Below are 17,940 nucleotides of genomic sequence, written 5' to 3' on the forward strand. Positions count from 1 at the left end.
CTGGCCAACTGCCCCTCACTGGATCCAGCTCCGCCAACAGCAGTGCCCTGGTCCCATGCCAACTGCTCCAGCTGCTGAGGTCTGGAGGGGAGCAGCGAGAAGCATGGTCCCCCACGGCTGGCACTCTTGTTGCCATGGTAGCAGTTGCCTTGGAAGCCACTTCCCCGACTTCAGCTTCCGAACAGTCTGGGAAAGCTGCCCATCCCTCAGGGGATCAGTGAATTAATCACCCTCTTTTCCAGGGTCCTCACCCCTCAAGGAAAATAAACAGAACTAAACCAAGCTGAGGCCTTTCACCCACTCTTCCTCCCGCACCATGCCACCCTTGGACTTGGTGCTTCCAGGAAGGAAAGAACATAGGCAGGCACCCTCCAGCCCTGGCCCCCACAATGAGACAGAGATTTTGTGACAGAATTCAGTGGTGACCCATGGCCCAGCCACACTGGGTCTAGGGACCTGGAGGACCCAGGCTTCAGCGAGGAAGGCTCTGATGCTTGTGGGGTAGGGAAAGGTGGGGTGGTCGAGCTCTAGAGCCCTGGGTTCCCATCTCATTTACCTGTTAGAGCTGGTGCATCATCCAAGGACAAGCCTGCACTTTATTTTTCAGAGATGACATGACTGATATTGAGGAAAGAATTGGCAAGTCTCCGTAATCAACAGAGGAGCAGGCATCACAAGTTTCCAGTAGCCTTTAGTGACACTCCTGTCATGAAGGAAAGACACAGGCCTTAATTGATTCTTCAGAACACAGTGTCTCCCCCTGATGGTGGGGTTGCCAGTTCCTCCCACTTCAAGTAAGACTGCTAGAGTACTTCCCAGCTGAGCAGGGACTCTGGACGCTGGGTTCCATTCAGGGCTCTGGGGCAGTCATCCCACTTCCCATGCTCGGTTTCCCCATCTGTTCTGGAAAGGAGCTGGGAAGTTCTGTGGTTCTATGAATTTGTAACTGATCATAGCTTAATGTGTCTCTCCTCCACATTTTCTGCTGTGCCTTTGTGCCCTGAGGGATTTACAATGTCAAAGAAAAACTCTAATTTAGAATTTGTCTCCAATTTTTAGAGGGCAGTGTGTTCTGGAATCTGAAACTCATGATGCACAGGCACCCCTGACTCCAGCCCCAGCCATCCCCATCCCCATTCACCAGGTGAGCGAAGTGAGGCCCACAGTGCGAGGTTCTCACCTCAGAGACGTGGCCGAGAGCCTCCATCTTGCTGATGGGGTGGGAGTGCCCTCAGCCTTACAGCAGGAGAGGAGCAGGCACAGGACCTGCCCAGCCAGAGGATGCAGACACTTACTGGGGGCCAGGGGCACTGAGGAGGGTGTTCCAATTCCCAAAGCTTGCCGTCTCAGGAACACGTTTTCATGGACAATTATTTTGATGGCTCCTTCTAAAACTAGTCAGTGGGGGATCAATTATGTGTGACAGTGAGACGGACGGTCATTTGATGCCTAATTAGAGGAATAATCAGACCTCATCCTTCGGAAAGGCACAGAGGATGCTGGCAGTGGTGGCCGTGGCTGGGGATGCCCACCTCAGGGCCTTCCTCTTAGGGGGCCCATCGGTGCTCTGCAGTCATCCTTCCTCTCTCCACACCTTTGAGTTCACACCTGTCCCCACCCAGGCCTCACTCCAGCTTCCTGGCAGTGCCTTCGTCCAGCTGAAGTTCAGTCAGGTGACCCTGGCCTTCCCAGGCCCCCGGCCCCACCCAAGGAAAGCCTCTCATGAGAGACAGAGGTCCCGTGGTACCTACAGCCCTCCTCTTTGCCAACCTGAGGTGGTTATGCAGGCCCTCCCTGAGCTCTGTCTTGTGTGGAACTCACTCCCTGAACCTGACTGAGCAGCTCATCTCCAGGGGAGACAGAACAGGGACAGGCAGCAGCACTCTGGTGTGGGGACATGGCCGCTCAGGTGCCATTAGGAACTGCAGAGTTAGAGCTGCCTGACCAGGGTCCTGCAAGATGAGGGCTCAACAGATGGCCGGGGCCAGGCACACACACCGCAGAAGGGCCGCGGACTAGAAGAGGGGGGTAGGCACAGCGGGCAACCATGGGGGCAGGTAGAGTCAGAAGGCCTCGGGCCTGGCTGTGTCAGACAGCAGACGTAGAGGGAGAGGCAGGAGATCCGCGGAGAGGCCAGTGGAGCTGGTGATGGGGTGCTGGGAACTGTGCTGACCCATACAAGGCAGAGAAGGCAACGAGTGACAGGGGCTGGGACTGTGGTGCGGGATGGGGCTGGGCTGGGCTGGGCTGGGTTACCACTGCCCAGCCTTGAGTTGGTGGAGCCTGTAAGTAGGTCACATGGGCTGGGCAGAGCTCAGACCGGAGGTCAGGAGGTGCCAGCCATGTCCCAGCCTCCTGGGCCCAGCTGCTGACACCCAGGCCCTGCCAATTCCTCTTCCCAACTCTAGCCCCCTACCTGTAAGTGTTTTCTCCTACCCCTGCCCACCCCCACCACTGCTATTCCCTTTTAGCCTCCCACCAGGGGTCCCAGGGTTGCGAGAAGGGCTCACCTCTCAGTGCACTGGCAGCTAAAAGGGGGGTGGGTACCAAGCCTACCTGAGAAGAAGAGGATCACCTGAGATCATCCTCAAACTAGGACCCCTCGGTCCTGCCTGGGAACCCAGAGGTTGATGGGACAGGGAGAGGGGGAGAGAGAGGCAGGTTAGAGAGGGGACTTAGAAGGACACCTCCCCCCTCCTCCTCCTGTCCCAGTCGCTCTTCCTGTCTCTTGAGCCTCGTCCAAGTCTCCGTCCATGCCTCTGCCTCCGTGTCCTCAAGCAGAGGTCCCAGGTGCACCTCCGACTGAAGGAACAGCAGAGTGGGTCCTGAGCACATGGCCAGGGAGGCTCCTCACACCTCTGGCTGCCAAACCCCATGTGAAGCCACCAGTTCATCCTGCCCACCCCACTGCAGGACCAACAGTGGAACCTGGGCTGACGGCCCTAGTGGGCCTCTGGGACCCAGGCAGCAGCTCACATTGCAACCTCATGAATAACTCAGCACCTCCCGCTGCCTACATCTCTAAGGAAGCTGTGTCCTCTGGACCAACCTCCCCCATTGCTTTAAACTTTAATAGGCTAAGGCTCAGTGGCAGCAGAGCAGGCTCCAAGGAGCTGGGGCAAGATGTCCCGGGCAGGGGAGCTCGGGCTGAGAGGAGGCTGGCAGGGTTGGACCCCAGGAGGGCAGGCCCAGCGCTCCAGAACTCTGGCAGCCAAGGCAGGATGTGGCCAGGCAGGAGTCCCAAGAGTGGCTCCCAGCTTCAGGGGCCTTTAGGGGAGGAAGAGTAAGCTGCGGTGACTTGGCAGGGATCCTAGGTCAAGGTAGGGCAGGGGGCCCCTAAGACAGCTCTGGGATAGGGTTGCAGATAAATCCCAGGGTTACCAGCCTGGGATCTTACTGCCCAGAAACTCCCTCACCGCAGGTGGAGCTCCAACAAGGAGACATCCAAGAGGACAGAGACCTTCAGGGCTTTTCTGGAGACAGGCTCCGCTGGCTGGAGTCAGTGCCTGGGGAGACCTGCATGGACATACCCATCAACAGCAGAGACTTCCGCTGCCTGCAGCTGGCCTGTGTGGCCCTCAGCCTGGTGGCCGGCAGCATCATCATTGGTGTCTCCGTGTCCAAAGCTGCAGCTGCCATGGGTGGTATCTTTATTGGCGCCGCCAGTCTGGGTGAGCAGCTGCTGGGCTTGGAGCGGGAGTCAGGGCCGTGGTCTGGTGAATAAGAAAAAGAGGGAAGAGCTGGGTCAACAGGAATTGATTGAGGGGATGGAAGCTGGAGATGTGAGCAAGGCAGCCATCGGGGTACAGCAAGCAAGAGACAGCTTGTAGTGAGAGTCCTGCACTGACTGCAGGGGTGAGGGGTTGTGGAGGAGGGAGATGGCAACCACTCCTCTTGGGCTACTCCAGCTCTGCCTCTCAGAGGCAGTCCCAAGCCCTGGGCTCTTGGGTTAGTGATGAGACTCATAAGCCTGTTGGGGCCAAATTGATGGGGAGGCAGGTAGAGGAGGACAGAGTTCCCTGTGGGGCCCTCCTTGAACCAAGACAGGATCCAGCTCAGACAAGGGGTTTCCTTTTCTTTCCCTGCATGTCCCAGCAGCAGATCTGTCTAGGCATCTGTCCATCTGTCTTTCAGGGCCAGTCCCACTGATATCCCCACAGTGGTGCTGAGTACCATCCCTCACCCCACTCCACCACCCCGGGCCACAAGCAGAACCAGAAGCACAAGGCTGGTGGGCTCTGGGCATCTACCTGTGAACTGAGGCCAAGGGCCACAGACCCCTGGGAGTGAGCAGGGCAGGACCTGCTCTTCTAGGTGAAAAGGAACATGCTAAGGAGCTCCCTAGACCTGACCTGGGGGCCCTAGGGGATGGTGGGGCAATGGAGAGTTGATTGGGGGTGTCAGTGGGCCTGTTTCCAGCCAGCTGAGAAGGAAGAAAGTCAACCTGCTCATCACCCGGGCAGGGTGGAGCCAGGAGCCTGGGCCTTCACAGCCTATGGCCCTTTCCCCAAAGGCACTGCTCCCGCCCCTTCCTGGGGCTGGGTGTGAGGTAACTGCCCCATGCACACACCCACAGCCCCAACCCTGCCCACTCATGCTCCTCCTGTGCACACCCAGGCTCACGCAGCTGAAACTAAACAGGCCCCCCCCCATCACAGAACCCCTCTGGGTCTCTCTTCTCAGGGCTCCTCATCTTGGCCTACCCCTTCCTGAAGGCTTGGTTCAACCTGGACCACATCCTACCTACAACAGGTGAGTCCTCTCTCCAGACCCCAGCACATCCCTCTGCCAAGGACTGTGTGAGACACTGTGTTTAAGTCTGAGGCCCACTGTGCAGTGCTGCCCAGCCCACGTCTGTGACTGGTCCTGGCTGTGTGCTAGAGTTGCTGGGTGTTGGGGTGGGGGGGGTGCAGGCATTGCCATGACTGCAGTACAGCAGATTCCAGCCTGCCACAAAAGTGCCTGAACCAACTCAGAGCACCTGAACTCCCATCTCCCCTGACAGATTCCCCATCTCCCTCAAAGGTTCCGAGATCTCCAGATAACCCAACTTCATCCCTGAACCCCCATAAAGACCCTCTACTTCCCCTAAGACCTTAGAACCCTTGTATAACTCCCACCTCATCTCAGCTCCCCACATCGATGCTCCTATTTCCATCAATCCTGTGGGGCTACATATCCCTAGTTCTCCCCAAGACCCCCACTTCCTTGAAAAATCTGCCATCTTCTCCTTCATCCCTCCCTCCTCAAATCAGCCCAGATCATACGGGAGACTTAAAGGAACACACTGGAGCAAAGACAGCATCAGGGATGGAGATTAGACAACAGGAAGGACTTCCTTTCCCAAAGCTGGACTTGGTTTGAGAATGACTTGGTAACCAGGGACCTTGGGGTGGTCTCATCCTACAGGGAGCCTGAGAATCCATCCCCAGCCAGGGCCAGACCATGGGGAGGGAATATCCAGCACCAACAGCAATAAAGAGGGTAAGTTCCAGACATTCCCAGGTCCATCTTCCATCTTCCTTCTGGGTGAGCAGCTCTGTGGGACCCAGAAACAGCCTTGGGGGATATGCAGAAGGGACTCCCCCAGTCACAGGGAGGCAGCAGAGCTGGGTAGTTCTTCCATGAGCTTAGTCAAAGCCCTTTGTGCTCCCAGATGAGCTGTTCCTCCTGTCCGCAGGATCCCTCTGCTGGGCCCGGCACAGACACTGGGAGCGCACAGCACTGCCCCTGCCCTCAGTCCTACACTGAGTTCTTTCCTCACTCTCCTCTCCCACTGTGGAATCCACCTCTCAGAGCTGGTGCCTGAAATTGGGCATCTCCCTCCTCCTCCATCCCACACGCTAGAAAATTCCAGAGCAAGAGTTTCTCAAAGATGGTCCCAAGTCCCCGGTGTCTGTGCCAGAGGTAGGATGCCTGATACTCAGCAAAAGATCCCATTATTCCAGACAATGTTCCAAGCACTTTATATATGTTAGTTTGTTCCATTCTCAGAACAACCCTGTGAGGCAGGGACTATAATTAGCCCCACTTTATATATGGGACAACTGAGGCACAAGAAGATTATGTAACACAGCTAGGAAATAGTGGGGCCAGAATCCAGGCCTTCAGCCCGAGCCCTGCCTCTAACCCCACACCACGCTGCTGTCCTCTTGAAGGGCCATTTTGACCAGCCATGCCTCTTTCAACTGGGCTGGAACTGCCCCCCGAGACGCTCTCTCCCATTCTATCCCGCTCTGCCCCCGGGTCCTTCTGAGTGGCTCTTACCCAGGATCTGTCTACTCAGGCAGCCCTGTCCTGGTCTCTCCCCCAGGAGCCCGCAGCAGCCTGTCCACCGTGAGCCGAACCCTGGAGAAGCTGAAACCAGGGAGCCGGGGGGCTGGCGAGGGCTGAGATGGGGCTGAGGGGCTGCCCCCTGCCCTGGCCTCTCTTCCCACCCGCCACTCCAATCTCAGAGCCCTCCTGGGTCCAAACCGGAGATGAACCAGGCCCGGAGATGCCAGACCTGCATTCACCAAGGTCATTGGTAACATATTCCATATGGCGGGGTAGGGCCTGGAACGAGATGTTTCTGGTTTCAGGCCCTTGACCTGGATTTCCTCTCTGGACTGCAGCTCAATTTCCTTCCCTTTTTGATCAACTGACTGGACTCTGGAATTTGGGGCCCAGTGATACTTCAGTACCTTGCTCCAGCTTCACCAGGGAAGTGAACCCCAGGCCCACAGGAACCACACACAGGGTCTGAGCCCCTCAGTCCTCAAGGTCTGGCCCTGGACCTCAAGAGCTCACTGGCTGGACAGAGGGGCTGGGCCAGATCCTTTTCTGAACATCGAAAGCCCCAGGCAACTTCTCACGGACAGGCCATGAACAAGAGCAAATCAGACAGGGGCAGAACCGAGACAAACAAAATGGTCACTGCCACGACAGGAGCCCAGATGAGACTCAGGTCTGAAGGCTTCCAGGAGGAGGTGGCTCTGAGCTGAGCCCTGCACTGAGGCTCAGGGCTTGACTCCACTCTTCAAGGCTTTTCAGGATCTGACTCCAGACAAAAATCTCCAGGCTTCTCCCCACCCCCTCACTGCTCCTGAACAAACTAAACACGTTCCAACCTCCAAGCCTTGGCTTGTGCTCTCCTGGATGCCCCCTCCCCACTCCTCTCTATCAAAACCCCCACCTTTAAAGGCCCTTTTACCTACAACACCCTCCTCGTCTTCTTCCACCAGCCTCTCTCAACACTCTCCAAGCATGTTGAAGTCTTCTTTTTCCCAAAACAATTATTGATCCTGTTTAAACCTACTGTATATCACCCTTTTCCAGTTACGATCAGGGCACACAATAAGTGCTCAATAAATGTTAATGGCTTAAATTTAATGAAAAAACAATTCCCTAGGCTTTCCCTGGAAAGCCCCTTCAAGGTCCCACATACGTACAGGGTTTGGAGCAAGGCAGCAAGCAGCTGTGGAGGCAGGTGGAGTGTGTGTGGCTGCGCAGGAAACACTGCTCCCCCCTCTACCCTGCTCCTCATACATCTGAGCCCACAGTGAAGCAGAGCTGCTTGACCTCTACGGCAACATCTACTCTATGTGCCCTCTGGCCTGGTTCGGTGAGCAGAAGACAAACTAAGAAGAGTCTCATTCTTCAAAGGTCAGTGCGGAAGACACCTCTTCTTGGAAGCCTCCCCTGACTTCACTGTGTTCCCATAGCCCCAGGGCTTCCCTCCATCACAAATGACATCACTCTTGAGTGGCTTCTGTCTGTTTCCTCCTCGCAAGAAGAGGGCCAGAGGGCTAGGCACACAGAAGGTACTCACTGGATATTGGAAAACCAAACCAAAAGTGGGAGAGTCAATCCCATGGTACAGATAGGAAAGCTGAGGCTCTGCCTCAGCTCAAAGGACTCATTGAGTCTTGCAGTGAGAGGTTGTGGAGCCAGACCTTGCATCCAGGCCTCCTCTCTCTCCCTATCCAAGGCTCTACCCTCTGCCACCCTCCGCACAGGCCACAGGGACCAACTCCCTGACCACAGTGGGACAGACCTCCATGAAGGGAATCAGCTTGACAAATGCCGATGGGTTGGGGAGTCTTTGTTTCCTCCAGCCCTGGGAAAGACAGCTTCCCCCTCCTTGCATTTCCCTCCTCTCCACCTCCCTCCTGCCTGCTCCCTGCACCTTCTCCTTTCCCTCAACATCACCATCAACAATAACGTGGGACAAGACAGGTCATTGGACCAGCTCCTTCAGCAGTCTGTTCAGTTCTGTACAATAGCCCTGTTCTGACCTCAGCTGCAGTGTGCCTGGCCAGCCTCAGGCTGGGTGGGGAGTGCTTGGTTCAGGCAGCCCCCTGAAAGTCATATCCCCACTGGGCCAACCTGGCAGGCTGACCAGGCTGGAACTGGAGCCTGGGGATAAGACACATCCTGGTTCTTCCCTCCGGGGGCTGGGCAAGAGACTGTGGAGCCTTGAGCCTCAGTTTCTTCATCTGTAGATGGAGGATGAGTGGTCTCTCCCAGGGCCACTGTCAGGATGAAGGTTGCCTGGCACGTGGTTCACATCTGGGAAGGTTTATGAATGGTCAAGTGAATGAATGAAGAAGGAGGTTGGAGGAGATGCTCCTCCAGCTGAACTCCTTCAGGTCCTGGAAAGTCAGCACCTCAGACTCCCACCTGCTCCTCTCCACCACAGTCCAGCCTGGAGGTGAGCCACATGTCCAGCGCTCCCTCCCCACATTCCACCCACAAATAAACCCTTGCAAGTCCCACCAAATCCCACCAGGAGCTGTATAAGGGGCTCATGGCCACACCTCTTTCGAAGGTACAGGATTGGTGAAGTGTGATTGGAGAAAGGGTGCTGGAAACAAGCCCAGTCCCTGGAAAATTTTTCCTGCCCCCACAGCTCTGCCCATCCCTCCAGGGTGGGGAATCCGCTAGAGACTTAGGGCAGAGCCAGTGCGACCTACACCCCGCACACCCCGCCCCAACTCAAGAGCGAGTGGCAATGTATCCATCCCGGACTCACGAAGTCCAGCCTGGAGAGCGTGTGGGCGGCTGGGAGTTCATTGCCAGGTGCTTGAAAAGCGCGAAATCTAGAGGCGCGGAGGGGAGAAGGGCGGTGCGGAGCCAGAACCAGAGAGAAGAGATTTGGAAACGCCTCTCCTCCTGGGGTCAAAGAAGAGCCGAGGGGCCGCAACGACGCTGGGAGTGGCGCCCCGAACCGGCGCAGCTAGCCGCAGTCCCCTCCTGGGGGCTGCTCCCTTGCACCCCCGCGCCCCCGCCCACCCGCCAAGCCTGGGATCTCCAAGCCACCACCTGGGTGAGTGAGGGGGACCAGCGGCCGCCCCGCCTCCCCACCCAGCCCCGCCGGCTGCCAGGGTCTCGAGGGATCCTGCTCCCACTGGGGGCAGGACGGGCAGAGAAGTGTCTGCTGGACCGGCTCAGGCAAGCGCAAGCTCAGGCAAGCGCAAGCTACACGAGAGGAGGAGGCTGGAGGAGGGCAAGGGGATGAAACCAGAGGGGAGAGAATGGGGAGGGTAGCTTTAAGATGGGAGGAGATACTCCATCCAGCCCTAAACCCCAGAGGAACGGAGTAGTGCCCAGACAACAGGTCCGGAGCCTGTAGCCTTAAGCATAGTTCTCTGAAAAGAGATGAGAACCACAGAGAGGGGACACACAGCATGGAGCACGGAGAGGCTGCCTTGGGCCCCTCTGCTCTACTCTGATCCCTCCCCTTTCTTTAACTCAGTAAGAATGTGCCCTAGACTCCACCTCCAGTCCCCACCAGCTGCCCATCACACCATCCCAAGGCCCAAGGTGAGGAGGGAATCAGAGAGAAGTGGGCACAGAGCGACTTCAAAACCAAGAGGCAGATGCAGGCAGGAAGGCCAGAGACCCGTCGGCGGCCCCTCTGACCTGAACCATTGGGTTAGCCAATATTCCCTGGGCACCTGGGGAGACTCAGGCAACAAGCAGGGTGGTCCTGGTCCTCAGGGTAGACCAGTGGGGGAATGCAGACCTGGACACAGGAGTTACCAATCACCGAGGGAAAAGGAAGGCTTCCTGAACGAAGTGACATGCCAGCTGCGCTCTGACGGTTGAGCCAAGAGTAGTCAGGTGAAGGTAAAGGTAACAGGAGCAGCATGGTCACCCGACCACACCTGGTGAGTTCAGCTCCACTCTAGCAAACTGGAGAGCTCAGGAGAGGTTTCAGTAGGGAGAGCTGGAGGAGGGGAGTGGACTGGGGTAGCAGTGAGACTAGAGAAGAGGGGGTGGGTTCTAGAGACAGCAGGAGGGAAGAATCTGCAGGGCCTGGTGACTGGAAATGTGGGGAGGAAAGCCTGAGGGAGGAGGAGGAGCAAGGATGGAGCCCCGGTGTCTGGCTGGAAGTCTGGGCTCTGTGGGAGAAGATGAAGTTTAAGGAGCCTGTTTCTAAGAGGAAGAGAATGTTTCCCAGTGGAGGGTTCAGTGGGGCCAAAGTTGTGGAGAGGTCAGGTTCACTAAGGACTGGACAGTCTTCATGGAATTTAGCAAGAGGAGGCGGCTGGTGGCCTTGGAGCGAGCAGAGGAGCAGAGTCGGAGTGTGGTGCAGAATCCGGATGGGAGTGGATTGACCTTTGAAGAGGAGGTAAAGTAGGGAGTGTAGATAGCGCTCTCAAGAAGTGGGGAGGTTAAATGGACGCAGGTGTGAGGGAGATGAGGGTTTGTTTTGTTGTAAGGAGAGGCTTGAGTGCCTCCAGGAAGAGGTGCAGGCACAGTGATGGGGGTGATGAGCACTGACTAGGAAGGGGGAGGTGGTCCAGGAGCACTGAGCAACCGAGTCACACCAGAGACAGGGATGCACAGATGGCCCGTGCTGCCCAGCTGGTGATTTTCTTTTCACCTACAAGGCTTAGCGGTTTGGGCGCAAACATGGAGGAGGCAGAAAGCTGGACTAATGCAAGGTTGAGGAATTGCTGGGAGCTTTGGCAGAAGAACAAAGGGACAAGTTGCAAGAGGGTAAGTGAAGTAAGGCAGTGCGGGTTCCCAGGTGGAGGCGGTAAGAAGCAAAGGCAAGAGGTTCATGGAGAAAACGTAAAGTTCCAGGATTGCGTTAGGTCAGAGAACAGTTACAGAGAGAGGCACTGTGGAGCTGTGGTGATGGCACAGATTGAGAAGACACACAGCCCAGGTTTGAATCCTAGCTCTACCACCTGTTATCACCATGTCCGTGACCTTGGGCAAGTGATTCAACCTCTCTGAGCCCCCGTGTCCCCATCCAAAAATTAGAGATGGCAATAGTATCTACCTATAGGGTTATAGGGCTTAAGTTTGGGGGGGGGGTTTGCTTGTTTTTTTTTTTGGAGGGGGTAATTAGGTTTATTTTTTTTTTTAAATGGAGGTACTAGGGATTGAACTCAGGACCCCGTGCATGCTAAGCATGCACGCTACCACTGAGCTATACCCTCCCCCCTTAAATGAGGTTATAACATAAAGAGCTTAGGACAGTGTTTGGCACATAGCAGGTGCTGTACAAGTGTTTCTCTAGTGGTAGCAATGGGATTTAGTCAAGAGTAGAATGTCTGGGTTTCTCAAAGGTGGAATAGTTCAGGGTGATGACAAGGGTGATGAGGTACTTGGGGTGACGAGGAAGAGAGTATCTGGTGTGGAATGGAGGAATTGGGCACTGGAGGTGAGGAGCCGAGGAGCTAGGAGCGCACAGGGTGGGGCAGTTGTGCAGAGGATGCTGAAGTCTCTCAGGGGACTTGGACTGGAGGAGAAACAGCCCATCCCAAATCCTTGGAAGGAGGCGGGCAGGAAGGGCAGTTCTGCTGCAGCCAGTCTGCAGTCCACCTCCACACTCCCAGGCAAAGAGAAGTCTCCAGAGGTACCTCCGCGGAGCAGCAGCTTCTTTCCAACAGATAGGCAGGCAACTGAGAGTGTGTCCGGCTGCCTAGCTGCATGTTAGCCTGTGTCTACAACTCTCAGCATGTAATGCATCTGTGTTTGTGTTTCCGGGTATGTCTGGTCACTGAGTGCACATGGGTGATGTGTTGTGCACATGCACTCAGGGATGAGGGTCATGGGGCCCAGGTGTCAGATGCAGGAGCTGCGAAGCCACAGCTCCAGACTGCATTCTCTTCATTCTCTTGTTACCAGCCTGGGGAATCCGTGTGAGCGCGTGTGGGGGTGGGGAGGATTTGTGGGATTGGCTAGGTTTGGGGTATTAGCAGCTCTTTGGGGCTCCCAGGAGGCAGCATTCAGTTGGTAGAGAGCTTCCAGGGTAGTGAATAAGCCAGCAATGAGTAATGGTGATGTGGGAGGTTCCCTGAGGATGGGGGTTTAGCTGGGGGAGGGGGAGGCCAGGAGAGGAGGCTGACTTTCTTGGACTGAAGGGGAATAGAACGGCTGAGGTTCAACAGAGGGGTTCACAGTGGGGTAAAGAGCTCAGACTGAGCAAATGAGGCACTCAGTCTCACATGGAGGACACGGAACCAGTGCCTGATGTTTGAAGCGAAGCCCCAGCCCCTCACCCAGAGGCTGTTGGGCCCTTGGAACAAGAACCTGGGGCCAGGTGGCCTGGCAGCAGCCCCTGGTCAAGCAACTGCTCTTGAAAAACACAGACATCCCAGATCCAGGGACTGGGCTAGGGCAGGCTGAACCGAAGGGGCTTCAGACAGAAATCACCTCTCTAGGAGCTCTGTCTCCACCTACTGAGGGCCACCCTCCTTAGACCCCAAGCGTATTGATGATTAGCTGGATAGTAATAATCAATAACTAATTTTTTAAATAATCAACATCTCTATACCTTCCAGTAAGCAGAAATTCTGGTGTAGCAGAAATAACACAGCTTTTCAATCCAACAGAACTAGTTCAAATCCCAGCTTTACCTGTTATAACTACGTAAACCAGGGCACCATCTTCATCTCTCCAAGACTGTTTGCTCACTGTGAACTGGACTGCAACAGCTCACGGGGTCATAGTAAAGATTAAATGTGTCAGTGCAGGGAAAGTGAGTGCCCCTCCGCCCAAACCAGAACACACACACACACACCAAGCAGCAGGGCAGGGTGGGGGTAATAACTTAATTCCAGCCCACAGCCAAGAACAGCCATATTACAGATAAATGTGCCACTTTTTGAGATCTTTTGATATACTGGCAGTAATTTCTGAAATCGGTTTCCACGTCCACCTTTACAAACCACGGGCAGCAGGATGACAGATTCGGAGATGCTAACCTGGTTAAACCATTCCCTTTACATTCAGACAACTGAGGCCCAGAGAGGGGCCCCTGCCGTTCCAAGTTGCCCAGCCAGACCAACGTCAAGAACCCAGGTCATCTAAGGCCCCACCCCTAGTGGCCATCTCTGCCCCAAACTGCTTATGGCCTGGACTCCCAAATAGAGACCACAAGATCCCCTGGCCGAGGCAGGGCAGGGGAGAGACTGGCTGCATGACCAGGGTCATGGGCAGCTGAATGGCAGTGGTCAGAGCCCTGGCTGTGTGGGGAAAGGCCTGGTTCTGGTTAGGCTTGGCCACAGACTCCCTCCATGACCTTCCTCACTCCAAGCCTCAGTTTTCCCCATCTGGAGATGAAGAAACTGAACGAGGTGACCTCTAAGGCTCATGGAGTGCTCACTGAAGAGAAAGTGCAAATCCTAAAACACAAGATTCAGAGCAAAGACCTTCCCTCCTGCTCAGGCAATGGGGTTGAGGATCAGGCTTGGATAAAGTAGAAAGTGTTTGAAAAATTTGGGATAGCAATCTCAGAGGGTCCTGCTTCCGAAATTAAATACTCCATCCTGGAAGTGACAAATGTCACAACTCACTGGCCAAAAGTAGTCACACAGCCCCACCTAATGACAAATTGGCTAGCAAGTGCAATCATAACCTGTGTTCAGAAGAGGGGAGCAGCAAAAAGATTTAGTGGACAGCACCAATGGCACCCACTGTGGAGCAAGCCAAAGTACCCACAACAAAACAGCACCCAACAGCCCCAGCTAGGGGGCCACAGTCCTCAGATGGGACTGGTGGTACAGACTGAATTGCAACAGCTGAACGACCTCAACACCTCACCTCTGCACACCCCTCATCCCAATTAACCAGGGTGGAGATAACTTCAGAAATAAGGCATCTGCCCTTAGCCTATTCCCTGCCTAGGGTGGAGACTCCGGGAGTAGTCTGTCTTCCAGAGTCAGCTCTGCCTCCCAGAAGCAGATAAAAATCATTTGTTGGCAATTAGGCCCTTGGAAACTTACCCCTGGACAGGTATTTGCTTTAGTTGAACTGAGTGTGCCAAGCCAAGGAAGGAGCAAAGTGAGTTTACCTTCCTTAAGAGACACAAAACACACCCTGTCCTCTGCTGTTGATATTTGAGCAGTGTAAGTGCTAATTACAGGAGCTTACCTACAGGGCCTTGGAGGACAGTCTGTGCCCTGGGCTTCAGTCATTCACCAAGCACTTAGCAAACCTAAACTGTACTGGGTTGAGAGCTCAGGGTTTGGGGTCAGCACACGAGGTTTCAAATCCTGGCACCACAACTGCCAGTCAGTGGTCTTGGGAGACTTGAAGTTTTCTGTGCCTCAATATCCTCATCTATAAAATGGGGATATAACAGTAATACATAATCTCCTATTGTGAAAATTAAATTAGATGGTATTGCAAAGTGCTCAGCATAACAGAATTTAGCAGCCTGAAAGTGCTAATTTCAGATTCTCATCCAGACTTGTTTCCAGCTATGATAGACTAGCTTGTATCAGACCAACTCACTCATTGAGGATAACTAAAAAGGCTGGATTAAACGTTTAAGAAATCTGTTTAAAGGCACTGGAGAGCTACCAAGGCAGTAAGAATTCAGTGGGCCAAGATCTTGGAGAGAAGAGAAGTAACATGTGATTTCACTTTTTCCCTTAAGGCATTTTCCAGTTTGTAGGGGTTAGTGGCCAGGGAAGTCAAAATAGGAATTTAGGGCTTAAAAGGGGGACAGGCCCTGTTGAACACCTCTAGCTTTTTTGGGGAGCCCACAGGGCTGTCCTCTGGTAGTACTGGTTAACCACAGATATAGACCAGACTCAGGAAACCTGAAATACAGCTCCCAGTCAATGCAGTCCCAGAATGGTTTAAGGCAGCCTGTCCCTTGTTTAGCTGCCTGTCAGAAGCAAAAATAAATTTTCTCTGAAGGAAGATAACATCATTCAGAGCCTCATGCTATCTCTACAGTGTTGGGCATTTAATAAAAAATTATCTGGCTTTCCAGAAGATAAGACTTAATGACCCAAAACCAAGAGCAATAAAACAGACAATAGAAACAAGAGAGCCAGATGTTGGAGTTTTCAAACATGGGGTTAAAAAGGTTTAATGTGTTCAAGAAAAAAACATAAAGGGAGTTTTTCAGTAGAAAACTGGAATCTATGAAAAAGAATCAATTGGCAATTCTAGAACTGAAAAGTTATAACTGAAATTAAAAACTGAATAGATGGGTTTTACAGAAGAGAAGACGCAGGTGAAGAGATTAGTAACCTGGATGACAGATTAGTAGAAAAATAACCAGACAGAACCAGATAGAGGGGAGAAAAAGGCTAGAAAATACAGAACAGAGTGTAAGAGACATGTGGGATGATGTCAAATGGTTGAACACGTATGCAATTTGGGTCCCAGAAGGAGAAGAGAAAGAGAATGGGGGAAAAAAATAATGGCTGAAAATTTTCAAAAACCAGGGGTGGAAATCAAGCCACAGATTATAGAAGCACCAAGAAAGAGAAATACAAAGAAAATCTCACCTTGGCACATCATAGTAAAACTGCTGAAATCCAAAGATAGTCTTCTCTATATGCGAAAAGAAAGGAGAGCCTTGGACCCTCCAGCCACCAGGGCCTCCTCCATCCTTGTCCAATATCAGCTTTCAAGAGTCCTCTGTGAGGTGAGGTGAAGGGCCAGAGTCCATCCCCTCTATCAGGGCTCCCTCCATCAGCCTCTCTGTCCCTTCTCGCTGGCCATCTAAAACCTCAGGAGCTCCTCACTCACTCCAGGGCCTCATCTGACATTCGGGAAAGTTAACGTCATTGCTATGCTTACCAGAGCCCAGAGTAGGGATGCTCAGGCCAGGCAGCAGGTCATGAGGTCCTGGTCCCAGATGTTGGGTAAATTACTAGATCTCTCTGAGCTTCAGTTTCTTCTTCTGGACAAGCTGGGGATAGACCAAATGATTTCTAGGGCCTTTACCACTCAGGGGAGGAAGCTGTCTAAATCCCAAGAGCTTCCACCTGCCCTCTAATTAGGAGTACTGATAATGATTATCACTTAATGAGCACCTAGGCACCGTGCTGAGCTCTTTACAGCTATTTACTCAATTAGCCCAAGAAGACTTCCTGGAGGAGAGGAGGTGGAAGGCCTGTGTGTGTCTGGAGGACAAGAGAAAGTAGGGAGGAAGGGAGGATGGCAAGATCCTAGAGGCAGAAACAGGGGCTGGCCAAGATGACGTGACCTCTGACCTCTGCACTCCCAGGCACTGAACATAGCCACAAAACTACTGTGGGGCTGGAAGCCCAGATGGCCTTCCGACGTCTCCCTTTCTCTCTGTACCCACAGGACGACTGTAACGTGTGGGCTGGTCCGGGCGGCAGCAGGAGGGAGCTTGATGAGTGCGGGGCGACCCCAGGTCGATGCCGACCCCGGAGAAGAGCCAGGGACCCCCGGCACGGGCGCCGGCAGGCCGCGCTCAGGCCCGGCTGCCCGGCCCTCCGGCTCAGGCGCTGTTGTGCGCCTGCGGTCTGTGCGTGCTGTTGGCGGGCGTGAACGTGACGCTGGTGGGCGCCTTCGCCTCCTTCCTGCCCGGGCACAACGCGCCGCTCTTAGTGGGGCCGGCGCTGCTGGTGCTGGCGCTCGGCTTCTTCGCCGCCTGCTGCGCGTGTAGCCGCCGCGGCCCCGCGCCCAGTTCGCGCTCGGCGGCGGCCGCGGGTCCCGGCCGGGGCGGCGCCGGGCGGGTGGCGCTGGAGTTGGAGAGCAGCGAGCGCACCGCGCAGGACACCACGGCCGTGCAGCTCAGCCCCGCCGCCTCGGCCGCGTCCTCCGGCCGCTCCAGTCCCGGCCCCGGCCCCTTTGCTCTGGACGCCCCCGCGCCTGCGGCCGTCTACGCGCCACGCACCGACGGGGTCCGGCTCGACCTGCCCCGGGAGCGCGTCGCCCCCTAGCGGACCGGGTTCCCGGCCGCCCCGTCTTACCTGTTCCGGTTCCCTCCCATCAGTGCCATTTAAGAACAAGAGAGGGAAGAGTATAAAAAGACAAGAAAAAGAACTTTTCATACGGGTCCGGTGCTGCGCACAGGAGGCCTCGTCTGTCCCATCTCTGGAACTTCCAGGGGTGGGGTGGGGATGTGGTGAGGGTGTCCAGGCACACCCCCTAAAGGAGGGACTAGTGCCTTGACTCTTCACGTGGGGTCTGCTGGACCCTAGTTTACCTCACTCCCCAGACTTAATGAAACTGGGCTCCTGGACCGTCCCTCCTGACCACCACCACCACCCATGGCATTTGGCACTGTGAGCAGAGCAACTAAGAGAGGGCTAACTCTCAGCAAGGCCGGTGCCCCCGAGGAGGAGGAAGAGAGGGAGGTGAAGAACGTCATTCTAGGCTGTCTCCTGCCCCTGCCTGTTGTGAAAGGCTGCCAGGTCCCCTTCTACCCCTCCCAACCCTCCTTGTCTCAACCCCAACATGACCTTTTGGGATTAATGGGGGGAGGGATCTGATTTGAGCCTGGATCATCCCTAAGGCAGAGCTGGGTTGAGCACACTCCGCCCTTTCTGCCTGACTAGAGCAGGGGGAGCTGAGCTGGGCCCCCACAGGAAGGAGTGGCAAGCAGTCTCCTCTGGCCCTGAAGGTCTCCTGTGTGAACTTCCCTGTGCATTCCCACTGTGCCTCGCACCTCAATAAAGCAACTTTGGAGTCAAGCTGTCTGCCATCCTTCAGTGCAGGAGGAGG

The 17,940-nt window shown here is 54.9% G+C and overlaps 2 protein-coding genes across 2 annotated transcripts; both read left to right on the forward strand.

The window, feature by feature from the left end:
- Positions 1-3,124: 3,124 nt before the first annotated feature.
- KNCN (kinocilin) lies at positions 3,125-6,393 on the forward strand. The gene is made up of 3 exons (XM_010950937.2): positions 3,125-3,671; positions 5,410-5,484; positions 6,314-6,393. The coding sequence occupies exons 1-3, from the start codon at positions 3,521-3,523 to the stop codon at positions 6,391-6,393; spliced, it is 306 nt and encodes a 101-aa protein (XP_010949239.2). The 5' UTR covers positions 3,125-3,520.
- Positions 6,394-15,324: 8,931 nt separating this feature from the next.
- TMEM275 (transmembrane protein 275) lies at positions 15,325-17,206 on the forward strand. Its single transcript, XM_074376540.1, has one exon. The coding sequence runs from the start codon at positions 16,629-16,631 to the stop codon at positions 17,154-17,156; it is 528 nt and encodes a 175-aa protein (XP_074232641.1). The 5' UTR covers positions 15,325-16,628; the 3' UTR covers positions 17,157-17,206.
- Positions 17,207-17,940: the final 734 nt, after the last annotated feature.

The sequence above is a fragment of the Camelus bactrianus genome, chromosome 13, assembly GCF_048773025.1.
Source record: "Camelus bactrianus isolate YW-2024 breed Bactrian camel chromosome 13, ASM4877302v1, whole genome shotgun sequence".
Taxonomy (NCBI): Eukaryota; Metazoa; Chordata; class Mammalia; order Artiodactyla; family Camelidae; genus Camelus; species Camelus bactrianus.